At 43.0% G+C, this 19540-nt stretch overlaps 1 protein-coding gene across 2 annotated transcripts in view; it reads right to left on the reverse strand.

Annotated features, from left to right (window-relative positions):
- Positions 1-19032, reverse strand: part of galnt18a (UDP-N-acetyl-alpha-D-galactosamine:polypeptide N-acetylgalactosaminyltransferase 18a) — a 181045-nt gene extending 162013 nt beyond the window's left edge. For both annotated transcript variants that reach the window (XM_086302125.1, XM_086302124.1), the window contains exon 1: positions 18551-19032. In XM_086302125.1, coding sequence (XP_086158251.1) covers positions 18551-18800 — 250 coding nt within the window. In that variant the 5' untranslated portion in view covers positions 18801-19032. The remainder of the gene's footprint in view (positions 1-18550) is intronic.
- Positions 19033-19540: the final 508 nt, after the last annotated feature.

A 19540-nucleotide genomic window follows, 5' to 3' on the forward strand; every position in this document is an offset into this window, starting at 1 on the left:
GACTCAGTTTTGGAGTCTGCCTCAAGTGGCTCTCAGAGGAACTGCGGTTTCGGACTCTTCTGCATCGGCCTCGTCGTTCGTACATCTCTCTCCACTTTACTTCTCCACTTCAGTAATCAACTTAATTTCATTCATTTATAATGAGCTTAGCTTGGTAGCCTAACTGATTAATTCTGCGGCTGAATTCTGGCCCAGACTTTATTTGCATGGCAACACGTCTCTCAGCTTCAGCTGAGGAATTAATTTAGCATTTTTCTCTTCTTCTTACTGTACTGCTAGCATCTTATTTGTTGGTCGTTATAAAGTTATGCAGGTGAAGGAACTATAATAATGAAAACTACTTTATCTTAACTTTGGTCTTCATCTGAATATAGACAAGAACATATAAAACCCTTTATGCACACGAGAAATCAGACACGGAGATATCCTGAACAGAAGTTACATCCACAGTGCAGCATGGCATAAAAAAACACAAGCAAATGCAAAATGGGGCAAATATGGACAAGAGATGACGAATGCAATATAAGATGATATTTCCATGGAGTCTCTTTTTTTCCTCCACTTGTCACCAACATATGTGGAAGAAACTTTAGCTTTAATAAAACCTGGAGCTACAACACAGCTGAGTTTTAGTAACTGACTTTATATGAGAATCTCTGCCTCTCCATTCACTCAAATATCATCACTGTGAAGCCTGGCAAAGCTTAATGGGTTGCAGCAATTCCATTACAATGAATTAATTTTGCTGCATTACCATTTTTATAAGTGCCATTAAAACTCTTCAAAGTCCTTTAAAAGGAGAAATGTCATAAATTCAAGTCTCCACACAGAGCTTTAAAAAAAGCCTCAGGATACATTTCACAAAGTTTCCAGCAGCACAACGTGGACAACAGTAGCTACACTCCCAGAGTTTCCTTCATTCACCATCGCCGTGTGTGACGACTTTACCCCAACGCGGAGGGAATCTGACTGTGGCTAAAGGCCGTCCCCACCGGCTGGAAGCGGGGATGTAGCTGCAGGCAGCTGAAGTGAAAGTACACGGACAGTCTGAGGAGCTAAAACTGAATCCCAGGGATGTTTGTAGGATGGGAAGATGGTAAGTGGGGTAACAGCAGGGGGCACTGGATGAAACAGATGAACTGGATGGCAAGTTCCACATCCAATGAGCCGAGCAGAATCTTAACTTGTGACTGGAATGCAAGCTACGGTTTCATGAAGCGTACCTTAACTGCAGCAGACAAAGGGCTCCGTGCTCCAGACAAAGCAGAAATATATTCAAATGTGTGTGCACAGCTGTCTACAGCAGCTCACAGGAAGCAGGCGGGGGTCCCGTGGGAAATCAAAACATTTTATCGGATATAAATGCAATGTAAAAAAATTGGGTTTCAGCCTGATGAACTGCCCTGTGCCTTCACACTGATGTATTATTTATTTACTATTTACATTCTTTTCAGGATTGTACTTAATGCTAAAAGTGATAAGACAGCACAAAAACAAAGTATTTGTAATGAAGAATAATATGCTTTATATTATGGATTCATTCATGTGTGCTTCACTTAATGTTGATGGATAGATCATTTTAATTACTCGTTACTTCTGCCTCATTTGATCTATTTCTGTAATACATTATGATTTATTATCAGATTTATATCTTCAAAATAAGAAATACGTTTTTGAATACATGACATCGAGTACAAAGTCAATTATTTGTATGAATTCTGGAGCAGAAGTATGAAGCACAACTTTGTAACGCTGGTTCCATCCACACTGTCAGTGCTGTAGATCATTTTTGACTTGCACTCGACAACAAACAAATCCTCCCTAATGACAAAAATTACTTCAAAATTACTTGCATTAGATTTCTTCACATCAAAGTAGGGGTGACCTGGGCCGCGGGTTTGAGACCCCTGCTTTAGACCAATGAACAAACATCTTCCAGCAGAAGTAGAAGTCGACCAGTGACCGCCCATCGTTGACCTGACAGTGGGCGGGTGAAAAAAAACTGTTTGCATTTAATGAAATGTGCTACACAAACAAACTGTCAAAAACAAAATGAAAATAAAAACAACAAATTGCAATTTAAAAATTTTGGCGCACTATTTAAAAGTCTGTCACATTTATTATTGCCACTTATGGTTTTTCTTAATTTTTGCTACTGTAACTTTGCACTGTCCACTTTCAACAAATTTCCCACATGTGGGACTAATAAAGGTTATCTTATATTCTTATCTAACACATCCTCTGATTGGCTAAAAGTGTGATGCATCTGTGTTTTGAAAAGACATCGATATATTAAGTTTTGTTATTTTATTATAAATATGAGTAGCACTAGTAGTTTTAGTAAAAACCAAAACAATGAGCTAAAAGACGCTAAAACGCTAAATTGGAGTGTAAGCTTTCTCCAACTTAAACCTTCATATAACACTCTGTAACAGCAATGCTGTTAAAAAGTTTTTGTTTTATTTACCTGTCAAAGATAAACAACAACAACAAAAATAATCCCTATAATTTGGAATTAGGATATTATATAAATGATAGATGAGCGTTCAGTCAGGCACTGCATCCCCTCAGTACAAAAACAAGGGTAAAAATGAATCTGCCGTTATGTCTCCAGCAGGGTAAATGCACCATTTAGTTGGTTTTTGATGCTTTTCCTTTCTTCAGAGCATTTTCATCTTCTTGCAGCCCACCCAGTACCTGACTCCCTGACGCCAAGTGTCGGAGGCATTTCTTGCAGCCCCCAGATGACAGCTTCATGAGGCTCACGGGCCACAATAGTCTCCCGAATGCTGCGCTGGAGGAATTTAGCTGTGGGGCAGCGCAGTGGAAAGCCTCCCTGTGGTGCCATAATGCAGCCTCGGGGAAATACGCTGCAGGATTTAGAAGACAGTGTGTGACAGTAGAAACTTCAACAACTGTTTGAATCTGTGTCGGAGACACCGCGTGTGAAATGCTAACAGGCTACGTCGTGCAGCCTGCCGCCATGAGAACGTCACTCTGATGAACGATGACATGAACGCCGTGCCCGGCTGATTGACTCGCTCATGTGTGTCCACAGACGCGCAGATTTAAAAGTACAACACTTCACAAAGTCCTTACACACTTCCTGCTTACGGGATCAGACAAATGTATGCAAGAGCAGCTGAACTGCTAGCTTATGCTGCATTTGGGATTTAAAATAGGTGCGTGTATGTGAGCGTGGCTCACAACCCAGTCTGCAGATGTATGTCAAGTCAAACCCACAAAGTACTGCACAGAGCCTCAGTGCTGAGGGTTAAGTCCATTATGAATCCCCAGTGGATTTGAGCGTATGTGTGCTGCTGTGTGGAAAGTGACAGGGTGGATATTGACCGCCGTAAGCACGGTCTTCTTCTTTAATGAACCTCTGTGTTCTCAGCTCTCACAGGACCATCACAGATCCTCAGGAGCCTGCTTTGCATTTCTAACCGAAGTACCAACATTATGTGTTTAACACAGATAACTAAACAGGAAGCTAGTTATTCGGCTTTATCAAGCCACTTTATACTGACTACTTATTACATGTGCAATCACCTTGGGTCTAAACAAAGCAAGAACCTAATGTGGAAGTCCTTTTTTTTTTTTATTAGCATCTTAATTAGCATTAACCTGCAGGGACCTGGCATCCACATATGTGGGCATCACATTTTGGACTGTACTAAATTTTGCTCAACAAGGGCCTGACATCCACTTACGAGGACGTTATACTGCCACTGTTCTGTCAAAATTTAAAACTAATGTCCTCATACGTGGATTTAATTTTTCTCAGAAACAAAAATCAGGTAATAAAAAAAAAAAAAATCTGGTAAGTTTTGTTTTTACATTCATCAGGTCCCAATCAGCCCAAATAGCAAAGAGAAATTAAAAATGCATGTTATGAAAGAGTTCAGGTCTTAGGAGGTTAATTAGCAGATGTCTGTGTCTGTGTAATGCACCTGTACAGTTTATGGATGCAGCTTGCTAACCAGTCGCAGCGGATGGCCCCGCCCCTCCCTGAGACTTGTTCTGCTGGAGGTTTCTTCCTGTTAAAAAGGAGTTTTTCCTTCCCGCTGTCGCCGAATGTTTACTCATAGCAGGGTCGTCTGATTGTTGGGGTTTCTCTGTATTAGCGTAGAGTCTTTATCTTACAATATAAAGCTATATAAATAAAGCTGAATTTAAGTGAATAATCTGATGCCAAAATATTAGAAAGGCCACCACAGTATGACTACACATTGGGTGGTTGTAGCTCAGGAAGCAGAGTAGGTCATCTACTAACTGGAAGACTGGTCGTCTGCCTCCTTGATCGAGACGCTGAACCTCCCTGATGTGCTCATTTAGATAAAAAGCACTTAGGTGTAAATGGGGAATCTTGTAAAAAGCGCTTCGAGCACTCGAGTAGAAAAGTGCTACATGCGAACCAGTGCATGTCATCATTGACTAGCTCTGCAGTGATCTCAAGTTCAGGGCTTATTCGGTATGTAAAGCTGACATGTTCAAGGTAAAAATCGGGCAATAAGCTGCTCTTTAATTCAACCTGAACATTGATAGCTTTGTATTGGCGAACCGACAGTGAATCTAGCATTACACCTTTATTGCAGACAGACTTCTTCCCGGCGGGCATAAAACTTTTGCTCGGTCACAGAGAGCAGCTGTGACCAACCAAGCGAGAGGGATGAATGTGGATTTCGACAGCTTTTGACACAGCGTGATCATGGTTAAGTTGCAGGTGCGCACCAGAGCTGGCAAATTAACTTTTAAGACTCAAAGCTCAGAAGCTCTTCCTGGACTTCTGTTGCCTGAAATGGGCTTTGATGCAGCGTGAACGTAAAGTGAGGGCAGCGAATGACACGTTGTTGTAACTAATAAGTGATGCTTCATATCAGTGCTATTTCAGCTGCATCCGCAAACCATTTGGGGATAAAAATAAAGTATATTTCACCAAAATCATCTTCGTACGAGGGAACAAAATGTGTCTGCGGAGCCAAAATGCCGAGAGGCTGATAGCGTGGCTCCTACTGATAAGCTTCAGATCACTTACTATCCGAGATCAAACGCTGCAAAGCCAACTATGGCACTATTGTTGTGTTTTTTCTGTATGTGCTTAAATCCTTATAATTAAAGATTTTTTCAATGACGGGGATGCAAGCAGTTTGGGAAAGTCTTTGTGTTTTCAAAATAAGGAAAACTTCACAGGCTTTTCATAGTGATCGTGTTGGGTGTTTATAAATGTCTCAAGACACAAGAAGTGAGCTTCAGTGCTGTCAAGGCTCCCTGCACAAACACTCTACTCATTGTCTGTCTCATCCTTGTGTGAGCTGCCTTCTGCGACGGCATGACATCGAATTTTTAAAAGAACATTCGGCTGCTCCGATCTCATCCTCACATCCCACACATCGTTCAGCCAAATGTGTTTCATTTCAACGAGGTGCTAACTGTTCGGAGCCCCGTCTCTGGAGAAAACCACCTGCACAAAGTCAGCAGAGTGGCTTCGTCACCGTTTAGATATGAGTACAAACTGGAGCTGTCAACAAATACGCCACATGTGATTATATAATAATTTAAAATATCTGATTGTGAAAGTCAATAGTGCATTGTCTCCGTTTCTGTTTCTGGTGGTGGTGGGAGAGGGCAGCGTTACTGTCTGCCTCACTCAGAGCAGGAGAGCGATCCTGCTGTAAGTCTCACTGTGTGGCATTCAGATACTCTCTGGATCTGAGTGTAGATGATTCAGGGACAAACGGCTACCAGCTGAACAACTGCAGATAAACTGTTAACTAATCATGGCCTTGTTTGCTGAACAGTTTGTATTTGTGGAAAAATAACAACAACAACAACAACAACAGTTATTGTTTGCTGCTGCAAACAATAACAGGCTGCAGCAGACTGTTGACCTGTCCACTCTTCAAATCCACTCCTGAAAATCCAGTTCTTTGTGTATACACCGTGTTCTTTTAACAGCCTGTACAGGCAGTTATGTCTCTCACTGTATTAGTGTGCTTCTTGTAGTTGTGATGCCATATTGGAAAACCCTTTTTAAGCCAATAATGACTTTGTGACAGCGCTGCAGCAATAAAACTCTCAGCGTGACGTTTGTGATACTGATGTGAAGAGAAGTTTAATCCAGCCTGCATCGTGTTCATATAGCACATCCCCAACTCTCACTCAGCTAATGCTCACATCCGACTGTTCCATTATTCAGTGTGATGTGCTGATCTGAGACATGCATGCCTGTCTGTTTGCTGGGGCACTGTTTTAAATGTATGTATGCATTTGCTATAAATCCTCTGTGTATGTCTGCACTATTGCTGACAGGTTGTTCTGAAATTGCAACCAAGTATCAGATATCACAGCGTGTCAGTAAAGATCATGAACTTTTCTCCTTTTGATCGTTCTTTTTTACCAGCATACAGTCAGGTGAGGAGGAAAGCACGTGTTCTTTCACCTCTAAGGTTTTACATGTCATGATGTCATAAAAATATACATCCTCTGATGCTTGCCAGGTTCTAAACTTATTTAAATCCAACCTCAGAAGAACAACATATCATATATAACATTGTGTCATTTATTCAGTCAAATCTAAGCCGTTAAAACAGATACAGTGTGTGAAAAACTAAGCACACTTCATGATTGAGTAGCTTCAAGTATTCATTTTCAGTGTGACCTCATCAGTCACTTCCAACAACCCTCCCAGGATGATGGCAACAACTGCTTCTCTGAGATGATCGTCTCTTTCCTCCCTGGCGTTGTGTTAATGGGCACCTTCATGCTGCACACCTGCAAACTGCCACAACCTCCGCTTTTACAGAGCTGCTCATGTACACTCACATCTGCTGATGATCAGTTAATGAAGCGACTGTGATAAGCAGCTCCTAGTAGAGCAGGGCGATATCACCAAAAATATTTATCACGATATAGATTTGAAAATTTGCGATAACGACATAACTGACGATATAATTGACACGAGACAAAATACTTTACAACTCCACAACTTTATTAGTGCAAAAAACCCCATCAATGTATTTTCACTTAAACAAGCAGCTGTTTTTTTTATCTGCATTAAAGTTATATAAAATTTCACAGTGCAAATGCAAATTCCTCGCTGACAGTTTAACCAAAAGGCATTTCCAGTGGAAACTGGCCGACACATCCTCAGCATAACCATGTATAACATCCACAAAACTTAAAAAGAGGTTATACACACACAATATGGTAACATTATGTTGAAGCACAGTACGTATCACTCCGCGAGGCTCCGCCTACGATAGCCGCAATGCTCCGACAATCCATCAAGCGGTGCGGCTTCGTAGCTCAGCAAAGTCGTACTGAAACATCTGACAGATTTTCGAGCGCCGTGCACATAAAATCGTTTCCAGGTCAGTAAACACAACCAGAGTTCATACATAAGGCACACGGGATTATAAGGGGCTCTGTCGACTTTCAGAAAAATCAAAGGATTGATTTTAAGTGTGCCGTATTTTCCAAACAACACGGTAATAACGACGGCCCGCTAGCATGCGCTACCAAAAATAGTGCTTTGTTGTGTATCTGACGGACGAAAGCTGAACCAGTTCCACACCAGTGAAGCTGCAGCATTTTTACAAACCAGTTCTGGTTCATCGTTTCATTCAGCGATTTGCTTTCGCTCTTCTTGTTCTGCGTCGTCGCCATGTGCGTATGGAAACAAAGGCACTGCGCATGCGCGTTTTACCCACATTCTATCGCCATATTTCATTTTCCTATCGTTGCCCAAAATTACACCGGTATTACCGTGAACGGTATGATATAGCCCAGCCCTAGCTCCTAGCTCTTGCTGACCCTGTTGATTCTTGGGGAAGTAGTAGGATGTACTTAGTTTCACTGCTTCTGCATCCAGATAAATACATTTAATGTTTTTCTTTTATGGTCTTGTTAAATAAATAAATAAATAATGGCATGCACTTAATCATCTTAGATTGCACTAGACTAGTTTTAAACCCTTCAAAAGGACCAGATTATTTTATTATGACCTGATATATAAAGCCATAGAGCTGCAGTAGGGTGTACTTTCTTTTTACCATGACTACATAAAGGGTCAGTAAAATTAAAACAAACACTGACCCATGCAGGACGCTCTCCCTCGCTCTATTAATCTACTACCTCAGATTACACATGGCTGAAGTGATGCTAGGCTGTAGTTAAAGAGCACTAATCAAGGGTTCCTCACAATGGCAGCCAGTTAAACTTGATGAACGTCGCATTTATAATCATTTCCTTTGTGTGCGAGTGCAGTGCCCCGTCTTTAAAAGTGGAACCCAGCACAGATTTTTAGCTACAATTCTAGAGGTGTCCCCTTAACCCGTGGCAGCTGATTACAGTGCTACTGTTTTGCCAAGGAGACGTCTATAAGGTGTGTGTGTGTGTGTGTGTGTGTGTGTGTGTGTGTGTGTGTGTGTGTGTGTGTGTGTGTGTGTGTGTGTGTGGAGAACAGTCAGACGCTTCGTCCAAACTGCACGAGAATCAATACAATTAAATTAAAATGTGTCCATCCGATATTTTTATAATGCTCGTTGTTTGGTTCACATGTTTTCACACTCCTGTTTGATTGTGTCGTGTCCAGTGAATAATGGAATTTTATTTCTATTAACATGTGTTAAAACAAACAGAAGCTACTGCCTTATTGCTCGCCACAGTGAGTAGCTCCACATGTTTGACTGAGGATGAAACAGGTCCTTTCCCTTGCTAAACAACGACCCCACGGAGCTTCTACAATGTGTTCAAATTAATATTATTTCAAAAGTCTTTCTGAATGATAAGAGTTTGGTGTGCCTAAATGTTCTTCAGTAGCCTGGAAATGACAAAACAATCACAAAGGATCTGGTTTCTAAAGCTACACAGTGATCGTGTACTCTGCATATAAAGCAATTAAAACATTGTAAATATACTCTCCAGTAGTTTTCAGAGTCCAAGCAGATATATGTAAATACTTTGTTTTGTCCAGTCAAACCACAGCTCCAACATAAAAGGTGGAAAATGTCGAAGCCGTCATCGATTTCATCGAGACGTTAAAGCGGCGGCTTTCGGTCAGTCAGCCTTGGGTTTGTGTTATGCCGACACAGCAGCACATGAATGAAAAGAGACGATGCTCGATGTGGCAGTGATACAGGAAAGAGACAAGAAAGAGACAAAGAGACAGGAGACGAGTTTGAACCAACCACCACTGTAGGCGCTGGGAACGATCTAGTAATAAAATCTAACGAATGGGGATTTTCAGCATCTCCATTTTTACACAGTAAATTTTGTTGCCCATCTAAAAAGCAATATATGCAATCATTAGATTGCACACACAGCAGATTGTATTTATTTTCACCTTCATCTTTTTGCTGTCTTTGAATGCAGAATCCACTGGAAAATAAAATCCTGGGCCAGAAAGTATGCAGCGTTGGATTCTGCAGCAGACGTGCTGTGAATTGGTCTTAAATCCCTAAATTTCGCCATTGTCAGCTTAGATTGTACACCGTCACAGTATAAATGTCTAAATGCATTTTTAGATATAAAAAAATCTAATTACAGTTGCACAGCTGGAATCTGTCAGTTATAAAGTCTTGCTATGCTACTAATCATCGTGCGCTGTGGTTTTACACCTCGAAGGGGAAATTATTTTTAATAGACTAATCTGATGTGAGAAGATATGAGAAAAGACACAGTGATCCAGACATTTTCTATACAACAACAATGCTTTGGCTTCAGGGACCTGCTGAATCCAAGTGCACATCAGGTTCGGGCAGGTTTTTCCTCAAAAATAAAAAATAAATAAATAAAAATAGAGAAAGAGCAAGAGATGATTCTGAGTGGAAAAGTGGAATATTGGCTGAGTTTATATGGAATGACCCTTCATGACACCAAAGAAGAGAAAGCACAGTACAAAAAAAATAAAAATAAAGCGCCTTTTGGTTCCTGAGGCTACTTAGCACATAACACAATTTGGTGGAAGAGGTTATGAAACAGTTTATTAATTATATTTACTCAGATTGTGTCCAGCAGGAAATATCATTTTTGTGCGCAGGTCAGATCCCGCCTCAGAGATCTGCGCCCAGTCACAGCGTAACTCAATAATGTGCTCGCTGCGGTCGGGCTCAGGGCAGTGCAAGCGCAGGGAGGCAGCGCTACAAACTCTGCTGGCTTTTATTCAAAGAAAGTGGCACTCGTGGAGTTGTATCGCCCTCCTGCATCTGACCAATCAAAGAAGGACTTAAAGGTTAAGTCATTGCAAAACTATCACACCTGGCCTAGCACCTTCCCTTTGAATTTTAGACGTGTGAGAGCGAGGAACCTGCAGCTCTTTAACATTCACAGGAAAGAAAGTAACCTCTCCAGGGAGGCGAAGGAGTTTCTTCCCTTTGCTCTTCCGCTCAGTAGCATCATTCTGTGTTATCCTCGGGCATCTTGGAGCACGACCATGAGGGGAAAAAAAGAGATCCAAAAACTGATTTCTGTCTACACACTTCCCAGCGCACCTCCCAGTGTTGCAGTGTCATGACAGCCAGAACCGACTGAGGACAGGATGGTACGCTGATGCTCTTCTTCATGCAACAATGCACAAGCGCTGACACCTGCATCAGATCTCACACCAATGCCACGCACCTCTGATGACACGAAGACGCCCGACTTGCACTGAGACATGCGCACACACACGCACGCACACACACACACAGTCTCAGAAGTCCACCCTCCTCCTCTTCTGAACACTGTCAACATGGATCAGCTTGCATTGACTCATAAAGAAACTCCTAAAAATAAGTCTGTTGGCAGGGTGGAAACAGACAATGCAGAGCACGAATCAAAACGTCACGTGTGAGCAGACATAAGACCAAAAAAAGTAGTAACAGTGGCCAAGAACACATATTACGTCTCCATAATTACACTCATGCATAGCTCACTTAACACCAGCTCCACGGTGCAGAAATGGATGGTTGTAAACAAATGTGTTAAGCCACACACTGCTTGCTGACCTGAATCTCTTCATTGCTTAACCTGTGCCTCTGCAAAGCCTGCCACGCAACATGGCAACAGCCAGAGGGATCACCTGATATGCTCCGGCAGAGTCGGGATATCTCATTTCTGCTTAGCTCACTAAAACGGAAATCCAGCCTAAAACTGAGATGTGGTTTTCTTTTTGGAGGCCAGCAGGGTTCAGCATTACGTGGTCCAGAAAGACATCTGTGAGTATATAAATCAACAACATAATGTTAAAGATCTTGGGATTATCTAACCTACGCTTTTACTTCATATAAACTGTTAAATACTATACATCATCTCACCTTTCAGCCAACTAAATCATCAACTGTTACCAAATTTAATCAGCTGCATAAAGATAGATGAAACAATATCGGGCAAATAAAAGAAAATAAAGACAAAGAAATCAGCTTTGGAGTTTCTAGAACTAGTCAATAATAAAAGCAGAGCTCTTACAGAAGATGAAATTATAAAGTGTCTTTTTATGATCTTAATGAAACCATAGTTTGATGAAGTTTTGACTAAAAAGAAATTTATCCCAGACCAGAGAAGAAGAAAAAAACAATGTTGAATGTGAAAATTGGAGGAAGGTCAAATGTGTCAAAAATGAAAAGATGTTCAAGAAGGAAAGAAAAAAAACTGTCAGAGAAAATCTTTGTGACCTTTTCCAGGAGACTGACAGCAGAGTGTGAGACTGATGTGCTACATAAATGTGATCCTGCGTGAAACAAAGATAAACGTCTTCCTGACTCTCCAAATTATTCTAGTCTGACCAACTGGCTGCTTCTGTGAATGAACCCTTTTCTTCTATCCTAGTATCACTAAATACGCTTCTTGCTACCATATTGGTGGCTAAATTGGAGATATCTGTTGGCTACCAGCACATGCCTAGCATGTATTGTAGCCAACAGATGTTAGGCCCTGAGCTGGAGTCAAACTTGCCAACAATGGCCAAGCGTGTGAGGTTAGCTAAAAGCTGAGAGGACTACTGGCAACTTCCAGTGGAGTGATAAGATTTTCCAACCGGCAAATTCAACACCGCTGGAAGATAAATTCAATTTCCGTTAAAAATGCTCCGAGAGGTCCCAAGACCACAAACCCAGCTGAGTCACCTGCGTCAGTCACTTGAATTTGTGGAGTTGAGGCCTAGCAGACAGCTGGGAGTCACAGCTCGCCATGTTTGGGGGCTGTGTCCCCGACTTCAGTATCCACCTGTGGATTTTTATTTGCATTTTAATTCAGTTCAGTTCCATTTATATAATCTTACTTCCCAACTAAGGTCAAAACACTCAATATCATAAGGTAAAGATCTACAATACTGGAGAGAAAAGCCCAACAAACTGAAGATCCCTATGAGGAAACAGTCTGTGACAGTGGGGAGGAAAAACTCCCTTTTAACAGGAAGAAAGCTCCAGCAGAACCAGGCTCAGGGAGGGGAAGCTATCGATATTTGTTTATGAATGATTATATTGACTGGACAGATGACAACCATTCAATGGGCTGATAACTTTCCAATGACTCTGAGACGCAGTGCGTCCTGGATTCAAACAGGTTTTATCTGAGGTGTTGTTTTTGGTTCATGTGACTCAGGATTGTGCATTTGATAAAACTTTAGTTGAGCTTCTTTAACATACTTGTCCTTAACTCATCTACATCACAAACCTCTGGAATTGACCACATTAAATCAGGCCACTGCATACTCAGACTCAAAGGAAGACTTTGATTTGATTGGTTTTTTAGGTTAAACATGAGCACGCCATGAGAATGTTAAATGCTATTAAAAGACAGTGCCTCTGAGCTCTTTGATGAGTTAGCCTGATCTTCCAGTACTGATTCATGAGATTAGACAGTGCTGAAAACACTGGGGTCCATTAGTCAATGATTTAAGGTCTTAGTTCAGAACAAGTCTGAGATCCTGAAACGGCACGATGTGCAGTTGCTGCTTTGAGTCTTCACACCACCATTAAAATGTCAGAAGTACAGGAACCTTAGTGCTTTTGAGTATTAGTAATATGCTCATATATCAATCATTCAAACTTTACAAACCCTCTGAGTCAGCTTTCAATTCAATGCCAATGAAAGTCAAGCCTGTGAAGTATATTTTCTGCTGCATACTGAGCACCGTATTATCCTCAAACCTGCATGCCAGCGCTGCAGTCCGGTCATTTTGTATCAGTGACAATGCATAAACACGTAAACACATCAGCCTCTGGCTGATAATGTAATCTGGCACCGGCCCCGAGGGCTGAGCAGAGTGGAGGAGAGCAGAGTGCCAAGCACTCCAGAGGCTAAGTTTGCTCACCCGCTGTAACCCTAAAGCCTGTGCAGATTCTATTACCGCTTCTGAACAGTTCAGTAAACCATCAGCCTGCCATTCTCCGCATTAATGATGAGTGTGCTTTAATAATACCCACATCTCTGCACAAAGACTCTGAGCCGCATTAGAAAACACAGATGCTGCTTTAAATCAGAATATGTAGGCGTGTGTAAAAGTGTGCATCTCCTCAGATTTGCTTTTAATTCTTTGCCACAGTAAACAACGTGACGTCTTCACTCGTCTTTGCCCACTTGTGAGAAACTGGTTCTGAATCAGAGGGCCAGTACCCTTAAATATCCCCGTCCAGAGTGGAAACAGACTGCCCCCTGTTGTAGGCACACATCTGACCCAACAGCCAGCTTTCTTTCAATTCCTGAGATTTTAATCCATCCATATATAAAAAAAAAAAGCAGGTCATGCTTGAAAGAATGAACTGCTTTTCTCAGCTGCTCTTTGGTAAAAATCTGCATTATTTCCCATCTAAAATGTGCAGAAATGTAAGTTAGTTTGAAGCAGAGGTATAAAAAGAAAGGCCTGCTCTCCTGGTCACTGGTGAATGAAATGTCCATTTTTATATATAATAAAAAGGCTCTGAATAAAAATACTGCTCGAATAAAATGTAGTTCTTTTCTCAAAAACTTCATGATTTACATTCTCATGATTTTAAATGCAAGACAAAAAAACTTTTTTCTTTAGTTTTCTTAAAACTGATGCAAAATCGTATCTTTTCCCTGCACAAACGAACCACAGTTATACATCTCTGCATGAGAAATGATGTTTTTCCTCTCAACAGCATTAATTCAGCATTTCTGATTAGGAGCGTGCTCTCGACGAGCTCATCCGAAACACAAAATTAATCCTGGATCAACAGTCTTTCTCAGAGATGTTTGATAAATTAGGTCCCTTATCTTTCCAAGGAATGGCGTTCTCTCGCCGACTATTGGCATTAGAGCAGAGCTCCGGTGTTAATCAACTCAGCAGTGCATATTTCTCCTAAATCCTGCGCTCAGTTACTGGATCATGTACTGTCCCATTTAGCAAAGGATACGGAAAGAGTTTGCCCCACTTTTAAATTTTTGTTGACTCATTGATGCACATCTCTGAGGAGCATAATTAAAATGTGAAGTATCCAGGGGGAGTAGCAGCCCTCTGTGTCTGTATCACGGAATCATTTTATCAATGAATAAAATCCTGGGTAGATGTTGTTGGATGGCTTGTAGGGTCTCCCACAGCAAATTGGTCCTGGGTGAGGGACCACACAAAGAGCGATTCAAAAAAATCTCTATGAGTGTGAAATCTAGGGAACAGTTCACCCTGCCTGTGACAGGGTTACCAGCGCCCCGCCCCGGAGCCAGAGCTGGAGAGGGTGCCCGAGGACGAGCGCCTGGGGGCCCAGCCCAGCCAGGGGACATGGGCCCACCCTGCGGAGGGGGTCGGGTGCAGTGTGTGCTGGGCCAGGTGTCAAGACCCTGGCGGACCGATCCCCAGCTACCGAGACTGGGACATGGAACGTAACCTCTCTGGTGGGGAAGGAGCCTGAGCTACTGCATGACATTAACAGGTACCAGCTAGATATAGTCTAGCTCACCTAGACACACAGCCTGGGCTCTGGAACCAGTCTCCTGGAGAGGGGACGGACTCGGTCCTAGTCTGGAGTTGCTCTTGGTGAGAGGCAGCGGGTCGGGCAGGTATCCCCTCAGCTTGCTGCCTCCTGATTGAGCTGTTCCAGGCATGTCCGGCGAGAAAGAGGTCTGGGTTTCTCTTAGGCTGTTGCCCCCACGACCCTGCCCCAGATAAGTGGAAGAAAATGGACGGATGGATAAAATCCTCACTCGCTGCTAGTAAACATAGAAAACTCAGTTCTTTGGGGTGAACCTATTCTCTTTTCTTTATTTTCTGTCATATATGAACCGTTCCAGCGGTGCATCCTCATATTAAACATGTCTTTAATTTGAAATAATGATGTCAGTGCATGTCGAGGTAATCCATGTGAGCCAGAAGCTTCAGGCTTCAGATTGATACCGTTTTTCTTCTTCTCTTGGGTCTGTATTAAAGCTGCACAATTAATCAAATTTTAATCTTGATCTCGATTTTGGCTTCCCACAGTGAAACGACTGCGATCGAGCGATACTGAAAATCCATGCACTGCCAAAAGAATGCAAAGCAAAAACGAATGAAGCGCTCCCTTAATCAGCACCTGACCACGCGGCTGCACGTGCCAGTCCCGGCTGCTTCCTGCGCTGCGCGGATTGCAGTGTCTTGGATGAGGCTGGATGAGTAACACCAGGTTAAAGACAGATTTATAACAAAATCCAAACGTCTGGCACAGCTTTAGTCTGCAAACGCACCCCTCAAAGCGGATCAGCTTTAGGGCAAGTGATGTTAACCAAGAACATATGCAGAGAGTGCTTTAGACTTGTGTCTGTAGCATAAAGCAACACCGCTAACTCATTCAAATGCCTGAAAACACACAGCAAACTGCAGCGTAATTAATGCACGAAGGCCAAGAGAAAACAATGCAACAGCCGCTGACGCCCATAGAGCACACCTGTCTGCATAACCATCCGGCTCGCAAAGACCCGCTGAAATTACCAACCCGACTGCACCCATGTTGGCGACAGATGTGTCCGGTAAACACGATGACTAATGTTGCTTCAGGAAAACGGTCAGAATATTGGTCAAAGGTATCCCCACGTGCAACATTGTGCTGTATGCAAAGTTTCCTTTCTGTCAGTTTCATTCACACCTATCATGCAGGTGCAATGAATGAAGTGAAAGACTTTATACTTTTAGGAGATGCATCTAAGTCAGGAATCAACACACTGATACAACTTTGTGTTAAGCTTTTGTTTATGACGGCTTCAGCTCTCAGGCAGGAACGAGCTGAGGGCCTGCATGAAATAAGGATTATTTTCAACTGTGAACAAAGAAATAAAATCCCTATAATAAAAATATAGAGCTGGAAATGAACGGTCTCCTTTAATGAAGACGTCCACAGATTCAGACAGCTGTAGAAACATTTATCCAGCTCTGACACCGATGACGCTTTTAGACAACTGAACTAATCTGTTCCTGAATATAGGTTGGACTTTAAAAGTTGTCCAGAGAGGGCTTTAAATGGGGTGATGAAGCAAACACAAATAGTACATTAAAGTGGGACATTAACTATCAATGGATTTGAGGCTCTACTCAGCTCAGACGCCACTAAATGCATATATTAGCAGCATGAATGGACTCAAGTACAAATAACAAGCACTATGCTCCTTAACAAAATCACATCTTTGGAAATACATGTGATCCCCCAGAGCAAATCACTGGACCGAACTTTTTCAGAGCTGAAAGGGTTTTCTTGTTGATGGTCAGTATGGGGTTAGGGTGCACATCTACTGGTTTATGTGGAATTTTCACCCTGCTGGTATACCCAAAGGAAACCCTCACTGCACAGTACCTGCAAGGGCAAATAATTGGCAAGCTAACACCTTCTAGTTTCTGAAACTATGCTTGTTCACTGGTTATCAGGTGGAGAGGTCACATTAAATGAAAGGCTTTCGCACACATTTCATTCAGTTGGCTCTGCGTCCTCACAGGAAGAAGGTTGTGGGTCGACTCTTTCTCTGGACACCCTGGATTCCAGCTAACAGGGAAAAGTACTGCATAGAAAATAAATTAAGGGTGTAACTCTGTAACCAACTTTGCACCATTTAAAAGCATTGTACCATTATTTTATGGTACGCTCTCTCTAGGATACAAGTGTCCCACATCAGGAATGCTTTGGTAACACACAACTATACAGACTTATGGCTTCAGCATTCCTCACCCCGACCACCATCTGTTGGGAGAAGTCGGCTAATGCTAACACGGAGCCAGATCTAAATATCCTTTCAGAGAGAGGACTGGTTGCCTTCACCAGAGCTGGATCTGAACAGTGAGAACATTTGTTGGATGTTAAGGTGTTTCATGAAGTCCAGAACTGACAGAAACTGGCAGACGAAGAACTTGCAACATTACAGATAATACAGAAACCATTTAGCACAGATATGAATACGAGCAGGAGTGCATTGACGTTTTAGCTTTCCCTGTTTGTGTCACTCAGGCACAAAAATCTTTGAAACCCACAGCCTCAGTGGGCTCTGCATCAGCGACAAGCAGCTGTACCCTAAAAAAGGCACATCGAGGCACTTTAGCTGCGAGCTCACACCTTATGAGAATCTGTGGAATCATGTGATACTTTTACTGTTCTGTAATCACTCTGACTTGGACCACCGGTGGACTGATACACAGCTCCCTCTGCAGCCACACAGTGCTTCGATGTTTTGTTAAACATGTGTAGAAGTCTGCTATTCCAAGACCTGCAGGCAGCTGTGAGAGAAGGATAAATTCATGGATTTGCCTCCTTTAAGCAGCAGGGGAACGTCTCCACTTTATTTCTCACATGTGAATTTTCCAGGTTTTCTTGCTCTACTATAATATTAAAGCACTGTGGTGGCGAAGGTGGGGCTTATTGGCTAACTTTAACTGATAAACAACATGTCACACAAGGCTCCGCAATTATTTCACAGCCAATGAGAAACAGGGTGACCTGTCACAGATGTACAGGACGGCAAAGCAAGAGTCATCCACAGAGCCAGGAGCACATGGCTGCTGAAACATGATCTGCAGTAATGTAAGATGGAAAAAGGGCCGTGTGGGTCCTGCCTGCGTAATTAAATTGCTCCACAGCTCTTTTTCTGCATTTAAAGTATGCAAAACAGTCTCCATACTTTACATATTTGTCTGCTTTCTACTGCTTACGTGACAGTTTCTTGTTTTTCTTTGTTAATAAAATAATCAATGCTAATTTATTAATGAGATCTGGGTAGCAGGTCTGATACATTGTATATTCCAGTGGAAAATTTCCACAGCATTTAAAAGGCTCTGTTTGCATGTTGCAAATAATCACATGGACTGCAGCAGTCTCCGTGAGGCTCGGTGCACAGGTGGAGCTGTGACTTTAATCTGAAACACGCGCTGGACAAATGGGGCTCAAATATTTCCATTAGCTGCTAATCTGTTGATTAACCCTTTAACTAGTCGCTCAGCCCCGGTTACATCAACAGAAAAGCAACAGCAGAAATGTTCGTGTAACTGATTATTGTGCGGGGATCGCAGCTTTATCACTCCGCACTGCTCCTACAATGACGCCGAGCCCGGCGTTTCCCCGGAGGCTCCAAACTTTCCCGTAACCACGGCGGCTGCTCTGACCTTTAATGTGCTCGTTGACGACGCTCTCCAGCCGGTCCAGCCTCTCGATAATCCTCAGGGTTTCACCTTTGCTGTCCTCCTCCAACTTTCTCTCCGCCTCGCCGCCGCCGCCGCTCTCCGCAACTTTAGGACCGCTGTTGGCCACGTAGTTGGTGATCCAACCGACGTACAGCAGGCACACGATGTTGGTCATACCGCTCAGGATTACGCATGTCGACACCAAAGTTTTAGTTCTCCTTGTGCACAGCATCGCGACGTCCCTCCATGGGCAGGCAGGTGGATGCCAGGAGAGGACGCGCTCGAGAAATGTTTCCAAACGGAACTAGAGCGAGTCAGTTCGCCTGTGCGCGCTCACGGGCCCGGATCAGCATCTCCACATCCTCCGGAGGCTTTCAGCGCTTTCCACTGCCGCACGAGCGATACTTCAGGTTTTAATCCCAGAGATGAAAACACGGTGTCCCGCTAAACTACCGGCGAGTTCAGCCGCAAAGCCGTGAGACGCAGCAACCCACCCCCCACAACCCATCCCACCGCGTCGTAGCTCTTGCACAGCCCAATAGGAGGGTAGGAGGAGGGGTTTGCTGGAGTCTACCCGCCCCCACACACAGCTGGAGCGCACAGAGGAGGGCGGAGGGGAGGAATGTGAGGAAGCTCAAGTGCAACGACCCAAACAGTGACGATCGGCGCGGCGCGGTAACGGAAACCAAACCGGTTCGAGTAAGTAAGGAGCGGCATACCGCGTGTGTGCGCGAGCGCCGAGTCTACAGGTGAGTCTACAGGTGAGCCTGTGGGTTCAAGTGTGAGCAGTTTGGTGACAGATTGTGCTGGGACTGCAGGAAGTGAGCTTCACTCCTGTTTTATTAAAAATCGTGACTGAGAAAATGATTTTTTATCATCCAAGTCACAGTAGGAGGTCATCTTTCGTACTACACGTCACATTTATATTAATGTAAGATCATCTGCATTAGACATATATGTATAGATGAACAC

This window comes from Aulonocara sp. 'chitande type north' Nkhata Bay, linkage group LG7 (assembly GCF_057382095.1).
Source record: "Aulonocara sp. 'chitande type north' Nkhata Bay isolate Kocher_YH1m ecotype deep benthic linkage group LG7, A_spYH_male_GT1.1, whole genome shotgun sequence".
In the NCBI taxonomy this organism is placed as follows: domain Eukaryota; kingdom Metazoa; phylum Chordata; class Actinopteri; order Cichliformes; family Cichlidae; genus Aulonocara; species Aulonocara sp. 'chitande type north' Nkhata Bay.